A 9910-nucleotide genomic window follows, 5' to 3' on the forward strand; every position below is an offset into this window, starting at 1 on the left:
TTTAATTTTGACGCTCTTTTTTTTTTAAGATAAAAGTGTAATTCTATAAGTATATTTTGTTATCTCACTTATTTAAGAAAAAGATGAAACAATTACCTCACTTATTTAGAGTTTTTTTTTTTTTACTGATGAATAAATTTTTTATATTATATTTACTGTCTGGTGTAATACAATTTGCTGTTTAATTCATTAATTTTTTAACAAACACTGATAATAATGAATCCATGAAATTAACAAACACCATTACTATTTTAACAAAAATATATATATTTTAATTCATAAAGAGTAACAGAATTAAAATTAACAAATGAACTTAAATTAATTAAGTTATATTATCATTATTCTCAGAAATTAACAAATTCTATTACATAATTCGAATTGTAATAGTCTAGTCCACCATCACAGTTGGGTCTCGAGAGCTAAATCACTCCTCCACCACAAGTATATTAAATTAAACCTAACTTAGTTTAGTTTTTATGATTAATTACTCAATTTTATCCCTCCCTTAATTTTTATTTAATTACAAATTTAAGTATGACAGGCTCCTCTCATCCAACCAACATCCTCACCACCACCAATTGCTCCAAAGCCCAAAAAACTCCATCTGTTTATTATCGGTTGATACATAACAACTAATGAGTTTAATATATGGTTGTAAAAAGGGTATATATCTTGGAACGACATTTTAATAATAAAAATTTATCACAATAACTCATGAAAATTTTATAAATTTGGGCTGGTTTTCGGCTTTTGATGCCTTGACTGTCATTTTCAAAAAATTAATTACACAATAAAAGATATTTTTGTTATTTTTTGGCACAGTATTTTCATTGTGTATTGCAAAGTTACACCCCATATCACAACAACATATATTCAGTCAAGGGTAACTTTGTAAAAATAGTATTTTGGAAAAGTTGGTGTTGAATTTAACAAAAGAAAGGGGGTGTTCTAGGTGCATTAGACATAATGCTTGTGCACGCTTTAACCAATTGAACTAACATGCTAATTATGTTATAAAATAAATAATATTAATATATATAATAGTAAAAAATTTAATATATATTTAATATTAATCATATAAATTATATTAAATTAATTGTCACAAAATTTATTATTTAAATTCACTTTCTTGGATGCACAAGGAATATGCCTGATGCATCGAGCAACACCCAAAAAAGGTCGGAGTAGCATAGCTCATTTCCTTATAGCTTGATCCAGGCCTGTTTCAACTTCGAGGGCAGGGTGGAGCCATGCTCTGCTGTGTCTCAAATATTTTATGGACCCAAAAATTCTTTCAACTTATATAGTTTTTACTTATTTTTAATGACGTGGACAGGATCATTTTAACTTACTCCATCAGATTTGAAATATAAGAAAAAAAATGGATTACGATAATTAATAATGTAAGTTATCATAATTTAATTTTGGTAGTCTCAATAATTTGTTTTCTAAAGTATCATTTTCATTTAATTGCATAGGACAAAAATACAGATTGTTCGAAATAAAATAGGATACCGATTGTCTGACACATCTAACATATATATATATACAACCATAACCCATTAGAGGACAAGAAAGAAAGTGGTATATGAGTGATAGGTAATCTGAAAGGAAAGAAAGAAAGAATGTAAAACCAAAAAAAAAAATTAAGGGTACAAAAATGTCATTTTTTTAGTGAGAATGTGAAATTTTAAAATTATTACATACATATGTCATGACTCATGATGACAAATTTATATATATATATCCCCTGTTTGTGTTTGTCTTAAAAAAAATCCTTTTTGTGATTCTTTTCCTATCCCTAAATATGACATGTGACTAAATTTCTTTGCTATTTGTTTTTCAGATGTAATTTTTTATTGAAAGGACGAGAAAATTAAATGACGTGATTAAAAAAAATCTCACAGAATTAAGCTTGACATTTAATAGATGAAAGCCATTCAATAATATCTAACCATTTTCCAATCGTGTTTATGCATCCATATACAATACATGTGTCCTGATATTCCTTAATTGCTTATTGACTACAAGTCTACAACGTCAACCACATACATTTTCCTTCGATCCCTTCCATCCAAAGGAAACAAAACAAAAAAGTGAAGGCAGAAACAAGAACGGAAATGGCTCTACAACAATAATTCTATATTTACGTACAAGCAAAGAATGCAACAACAACACGAAGGTATTACTTGGACGTGAACTAACTCAAAAACAATAGTGCTAGAACCAAATTAAAGCTAGGTACGTCATGATGAAGAAGAATATTAAATATGATATGATATCATGCGTTATGGGCACAGAGGATTGTTGCCTGGCCCACCATAATAGAAGTATGTGCCCCATTCATTACTATAGGAGCTCTTGATGTCATAACAATTGGTGTTCTCAGCAAGTGTTAAGATATTGTGCACCGAGCTAAGACTATTGTCGGTGTCTACAATCTCAAGATTACGAAAATAGCTTGATTTTCCAAAACCATCATTAGCAAAGTGGCCCGAGCCCATTTGGGTTGAGGTGTGTTGGCCATTGGCACGTGTGTTAACCACTTCGCCACCCCACTCCACCATGGTGGCGTGTGTGGCCAAGTGTGTGAATAACCCTTCTGGCCAGTACCCTACCAATGTGCCATCACCAAAACTCATCCACCAATTCCCTACTTTCGGGTCCTAATTAATTAATATTACAAAAGGAAGTGAGTATGCATAATTGATATATTGGATTAGATAATTATTTGGACAAAATTAAATCATAAGTTCTTTAAATTAATTTGCATGTGGAAGAATTTAAATATTAACCTTCCAAATTAGGATGGTGATGTCATATTGGTTGGATTCATAAGATGAGATGGGGGAAATGGCAGCTCCAATGGCTATCCTGCCATTTGTTTGCACAAAACCCGCACAAAGAAGGTTGTAGCATCCGGTTGCTTGATATGAGTCACTCTGCATCACCCAAAAGAAACTAGACAAAATTTATAAATCTCCACTCAAGGGCAAACTATCCCAATAATTGTTTTCTGAGTAATAAATACATGAGTTTAATTTATTGCAAGTTTATTATTTTTATTTTGTTATAAAAACATCTAATAGGAATTCACCCTACCGCTTTGTCATATATATAAAAGTTCATTCATGTTTACGCTAGGGTTGATTGATGTGAGTAGGAGGAGAATGAAGAAAAGAGAGAGATGAATGCTGACCGTCCAGTAAGTGAATAATCTGGGCCTGCTGTCACCATAAAGCTCCGGACTGACCTGACTAGTAGAACAATCAAAGCTTTAGAGACCATTTCTTAATTCCACCATAAACCAAAAGATTAAGAGAGAGATATATACTATTATTTGGTAAATCTAGCTTCTCTATTTCTCCACATTGGATGCAATGTACTACTTCTCACTTGTAATCATCTAATCTAATTAGTTTAGATAGTTATAAATGTAGAGTATGTAATAAAGCAAAATAAGACACTACACAAAAAATGTAAATCTACTTACTCTTACTAGAAATTTGTTTTTGAAATCATCTAGTAAAAAAAGTTATATATATAGCTTGTTATTTAATGAATATATGATATAAATATGTGAAAATACAATTATAATTATTTTGAGATATCTTATCTGCCCAAATGATTAAACAATTAACTTTTATGAAAACGTTATTTATGAAACTTTGAAGAGAGAGAGAGTAGAATTTAGATAGAATACCTGCCATCCAGCTTCAATGCTGTTGAGATCTGTGCCATCAAAGGAGCCAGAAAGAATCCAAATTTGAGAGAGACTGAACTCGTTGACTACTTGGATCGAAGGTTCCCACACATTTATTGTTGCCTTTGCACCGTAAACCTCCTGTGATGATCCAGTGTATGCGATCGCATGCTACATATGTACACAAAATAATTACTAATAATTAATGCTAAGTTTCCTCTCAATCAAAATAAAAACTACAGTTGCAAAATATATTTCTTTTTGGTACATTAATATAACTGTTTTACTCACGTAAATTATATTCCCCAAAAGTTAGAGTTATACTATAAAATTAAGCTATTCATATATACTGCAGACTGATAAACTTCGATAGTTTGATTTATCATTATTCAGATTTAATATATTAGTTTTTTGGGACCCAATATCTTTACGGATAATCGATTACTATATGATAAGATAATATTATAAAATACAGCGTCAAAGCAATTTGCACATTGATTGATGAAATATAGGTACTGTTAGCCAAGGGAAGTAAGATGGGATGATCAGGTATACTAATTATTTGGTAATTATCAGAGTTCAAATGCTAGTGTCTGAACTAATTAACGTTATAAAGTAATGAGATAATCTCATTCACTAATTAAATACCTTTATTTTAGTCAAATATACTTATAACTTAATAAAAAAAAACAGTAGGCTAATTGAAATGATTTATAAAACTCACTATTTCTCTAAATGGCATCATTCATATTACTTTACACTTTTTTTTTCTATCTCTCATAATTATAAAAAAAAATTGTAAACTTTGTTATATAAAACTAATAAAAGAATGTTAGGAATTCAATTTTTTAAAATAAAAACTGGACATTTGCAGAATTAATTAATTACCAAACGAGACGGTGTAAATGGTTAGTGGTCCTCGCCTCGGTCAAAATATTGACACGTATTTATAACAGTGACATTAATTGCCAACCTCTTGTTTATGTTAAAATTAAAAAATTAAAAAAAAATACTAGTACTTCTCGGAGTTTCACTTTCACATTTAGAATTGTCAACTATTTTGCAGTAACACTTTGAAATTCACAAAATTTTTGTCCATATAAAAATCACTAGTAATCTATCAATTTTAGTGTTTTTTATACTGTTTTTTTTTCCTTTTTAAAGTATTTCTTAGAGTATGTTTTTTATATTAATCCATTTTAGAATAAAAATATTCCTAATTAAATAGGAGAAATGTTATATTGAGTATTGACATATATTTATTAGAGAAAAAAACATTACTAAAAATGATTTTTTTAAAAATATATAAATTTATGATAACTTTATTACTATCAACTAAATTAATTAATCATTATTTTTATTTTTGATTAATTAAATAATTAGTTGTTAAAAAAGGAGATAATTATATATTCATCAACTTGATATTCTTACAAGTATAAAGACAACTGGATTTGATTTCCTTCAATTAAAAAAATGACATTTACAACTTGGGCATCTTGGTTAAATGATATCCTAAGAAAAATAAAAAAAAATAAATGATATAATAAAAGCGATATGGCGAGTGAATATAGAGGCATAAATAGAGATGGTCCTTTGAAAAAAGAATTAACAATGTAGAGTAAAGAATGGTAGCGTTGTTTAATTGTTTAGTAGTAGTTGCAAATGAAACGTACGAACCTCATGGCCATTGCCGCTGACTACATCGGGGGCGTCACTGCGCCCAGTAAGACGAAACCGTCGTTGCTTCTTTCCAAAGTCAAACAAAGACTTTGCTCTCAACACGTCATGCACCGTGCTCCGCCGTATCGGAACCGTTCCCTTTGGACAGCGCGTTCCATTTTTATGCCACATTTGCCATGCACTCCTAATTTCTATCTCTTTCTCTTCTACTCTCTTCATACCCCTTGGCATCTTCGTTGGTGCTTTCTGTTATCCATTAATCAAATGAAAAAAAAAAAACTAGTGATCTAAGTTAATTAATTAGGTGCATATATATATATATATAGATAGATAGATATCTTATGATTTGAATTATGAAGGAGGTGTACGTGTACCTGAATCTTGTGATTCTTTAAAAGGGGGTGATCTAAAGCTGGTTGTTTTCTTTTATGGACACAATCTATGAGATCACCATCTGGACTCTGAAATAATAATTAAGATTCAACATCATTTATCAATGAAAATATTCTAATAATGATGATTATTATATAGAAAAACAAAAAAGGAAAAACATGAACATTTTCAACCATTGACACATACACATATTTAGCATATTAATTACCTCTATGGTGAGGACCGGAGGCTTGTTAATGTTGTCCAAGTGTCTCTGAATCCTTTGGAGTCTCAAGCTGCTGACTTTCCTATACCTTGTGTAATTGAAGGTGCTGGGTTCAACCTCAAACGTTTGTAGAAGAAGGGTCAAGAAGAAACCAAGAAGGAGAAGATGATGACTAGGATGAGGAGGAGCAGAACAAGAACAGCCAACAACAATACCCATTATTTTTCTCTTTCAGTGTCAAGAATGAAAATAATTGGTAAAGTGGAGGAAAACCATTACTAGCAAAGAAAACAGCACAAAGTAAATCTGACTTTCATGGGTTTTTCCATATACCACACCCAAATAGTAACATAAACAAAGAAAATAGAGCTGGAAAAAAGACTTGTAATTAGGGGGGGGTAAACCTGATCTCTTTATTATTTCTCTCTCTCTCTCTTAACAGTATTAATGGTGAGGATGGGGTGGTGGGTGGGGTTAATTAAGGTGCTGCTCAGAGACCCTCTTGGACTTTCAGCATCAATATCATGATTGCTTGCATTTGATTCATCATGTATATTAATGGTGCATGATCATGGGGCTTCATCATCTATCTAAAGTCTAAACATATGTTTCAAACGTTGAAGCAAATTACTAAGGAGAGAGGAGAAAGTTGTGGTTGTGGCCTGGCAGGCCTCACATTCGAAACTTATTGAAAGCAAAATAAAAACGCAGACCTACCCAACTGAAAACAATCCCCTTTTTATTGCACTTCTTCAATGTGCATCTGCCACCATACACTTTGCCATTAATATTTCCCTTGAAACCAGTATAATGCCTTCCCTCCTTTACTACTTTATAACTTTGTTTTGCTTTGCTTTGATTTTTTTTATGTTTGAAAAAAAAAACTGACAAGTGGGTAATCAAATGTTGGAGAGTTGTACCAGTGAGTATAATTCCGTTGTAGTTTATATAAAAAAATCTAATTTGATTATCACATAATGTATCATCAGAGAAAGATGAAAATTTTTAAGTGTGATTAAGCTCCAAATCCGATATTAGAACTGAAAGTTATTGGATATCTCGGATATTACCAGAGTAAAAAATCTCAATCAATTAACCTGGGCTTGACTGACAATAGCTAGTCACTTTTCAATATTTTCCCCTAAAATTATGTAAGCAAATGATCTGTGTATGTAGCCATGCCTCTGATTAATGAACAAGAACAAGAATTATATATTCACCTTTGTATTTTTTTTAACAGAAATAAAAATTAACCAGTGTGTATGTATTGGTAAAATCTAATACTACCTAGTGTTGTTCTGCTCTTTGTTTTTCTGAGGCCGGATGGAAAATGAAAACGAAAAAATAGTTACTTTTGTTACCGTAGCATTTATCGAGTAATAATGTTTCGTTTTGGTTGTGTACATCCCTTCTCATGTTCTTCCAACAATTTATTTTACAATACTTTTTATTTTTTTATTTCTATCCATAACATCACTTATACTTTTCACTGTTTTGTTCTTATTTCTCTCCTAACTGCAAAAAAATGTGGTGAAAAAAAAATGAGGAATGCCTATATATTGCACCTCTCATGTCTATTTGTCACTTGAGTCAATAATTTTTATCTACTTTAGATTAAAATTATTTAACTTATAAGGACAAAAAAAACATTAGTTTGATAATAAATACAGTCGCAAAAATGTAATCGGAGTAGAATGTCTCTGTCTGTAAAAAAAAAAAAAAACTTCTCTTTCATGTTTCTCAAATAATTGTCTACTAATAAAAAATTAATCATTATTTTATCTTTCTTTCTTCTTGATGTAATCATTTTTTAAAATATTAGACCCTGCTAAGGCATAGGAAGAAGCTAAATGAAAGATCCTACAGAGGACGAGTGAAAAAAGAAAGGAAATTATACATGTAAATTAAATCTATAATAAAAAGAACTAGCAATCAAATGTCTCTCAAAGTACGCTCGTCGGGAATTGAGATTAGTGCAAAAATTAATTTCCTAAAATGATAAATTTACAGTTTGAATTTATATTAAAAGTAAGTATATAGCCATAGGACGAGATTTAATATAAAAGTGAATCTCCACTGGAATTTGTCTACGCTTTGGACTTTAAGACATCGCGATCGAAGTATTCAGTCAACGTATTGGGGAGGCTTCTCTCTGATTTTTATGAGAGAGATCCATTTGAACATATGTTTTACCAACGCACGGCCATCCATATGACATGGAAACTAGTACAAATATGATAATTAGCGTATTTAAATCGGCTAAACTTCTAATCGCGAATCTCGAATTATTCTTTATTGAAGACAAAATTTTAGTTGTCAGTGCAGTGTATGTGTATCATATACCAAGTAGTATCATACTTCTTGTATTTGCAGCTATAATAGTTAGAGTTTGATAACAAGTTTTTCTAATGTTTTGACACTTATTAAAAAACATTAAATATATTATAAAGTATTTCAAATTAATTAAAAAAGTGAATCCTTGAATATTTTATATTTTTAATATAAGAAACACTTTTTAGTATAAAAAAAATTATGTTCGTAACCACTACTCTAGGATGCACATTAGAGAAACCGACTTATACTTTGACAATCCCATATATTAATATCAAACATTATCTCGTAAGGCTCTCAGAGGAATCTTGATTAAAATTCTCCATCTAGTACTTGGAAAATATTTCTAGACCAGCTTTTCGTTAATCACTGCATTCAACCTTAAATAAAGCACGACCTTCGGTCTTCAATCATTAAATGGAAGTTTCAAAGACAGATAATCAGCTTCCTGCTTTATCCATTGAAACATGAATACATTTAATGAAACACTATGATTACGGAACAATATGGGTTATATGTGGTATTTTGTTTTTAAAAAGTGAAAAAAGAAAATACGAACACCATTTCATTTCATGGAATAATATATCTTTACAGAGTATAATCAAGCAAACGAGCACTTCTCTTGACGAAATAATCACCACCGGAGCTACAAAGGACGATCGAAGTTTATTCTTTTTTGGTGATAAGCTCCAATTGTATCATAGGTATTACAAAAAAAAAAAGGTTTTTTTTTTCCATATACTTGTAGTCATTAACTCGAATTCTTTCATTTTTAAGATTTCTGAAATTCTGTGGATTATACCTATTTGAATAAATACCTCGACCATTCCCACTCGATAGATCAACATTGGGCGAAAGCAATCAAGTCATTATCGTGATGAGCTCCATACGAAGGCAAGGAATTGGATTGCAGCAACACCTAACTATCACCTATTTGGCACGATAATACGTAAAGATGTATTTTCCTTTTACAATTAAAATGTAAAAAATAAATTACAACCACGAGAACGATAGAAAGAGAAGAAACAAAAGTACACAATAAGTTATATAACAGGAAAAAAAAACATCGTAAAAAAACTACACAATCAATCAAAAATCAATAATATTTATCATGTGTTTGGAACAGCTGAAAATAAGAGAATTTTAATAAATATTATACGTATAATCAATTATAAGTAAATTTCATTTGAATGAAAAAAAAAATCAATTTTTGCACATAAAAGTATGCTAGCTGAAAGAAAAAATAAACCGTTAAAAAATAATCATAAACTATAAATTTTTGGAAGAAAACATCTCGTGAATAACCCCGTCCGTTAAGTTGGAGCTATTAACTACCCTCATATGATAAATCAACGTGATGAAAAAAAAAATCTTTAAAAAATTAGCATCCAACAAATATATTTCAATATATCAAATCAGAAATTGAATTGACAACCAAATTCTTCCCTCAAACTAACAACAATAAAACTCCACTATTATTTTCATATAATCCAACAAAATTCATCTTAAAAACACAGTATAATCTGCACCTGCACATAGTACATTACGGAAAAATCAAAGCTGCTACGATGGCATTGTCAATGTAGAATGGACAAAAT

At 30.3% G+C, this 9910-nt stretch overlaps 1 protein-coding gene across 1 annotated transcript; it reads right to left on the bottom strand.

Moving 5' to 3' along the window:
- Positions 1-1947: 1947 nt before the first annotated feature.
- On the bottom strand, positions 1948-6780 carry LOC100805566 (uncharacterized). Its single transcript, XM_006577263.4, has 7 exons — positions 5985-6780; positions 5758-5844; positions 5381-5629; positions 3704-3874; positions 3200-3253; positions 2796-2942; positions 1948-2666 (listed from the first exon to the last, which is right to left on the bottom strand). Exons 1-7 carry the CDS (start codon positions 6198-6200, stop codon positions 2289-2291), a joined length of 1302 nt encoding a protein of 433 aa, XP_006577326.1. The 5' UTR covers positions 6201-6780; the 3' UTR covers positions 1948-2288.
- Positions 6781-9910: the final 3130 nt, after the last annotated feature.

Source organism: Glycine max, chromosome 3 (genome assembly GCF_000004515.6).
Source record: "Glycine max cultivar Williams 82 chromosome 3, Glycine_max_v4.0, whole genome shotgun sequence".
Lineage (NCBI taxonomy): Eukaryota > Viridiplantae > Streptophyta > Magnoliopsida > Fabales > Fabaceae > Glycine > Glycine max.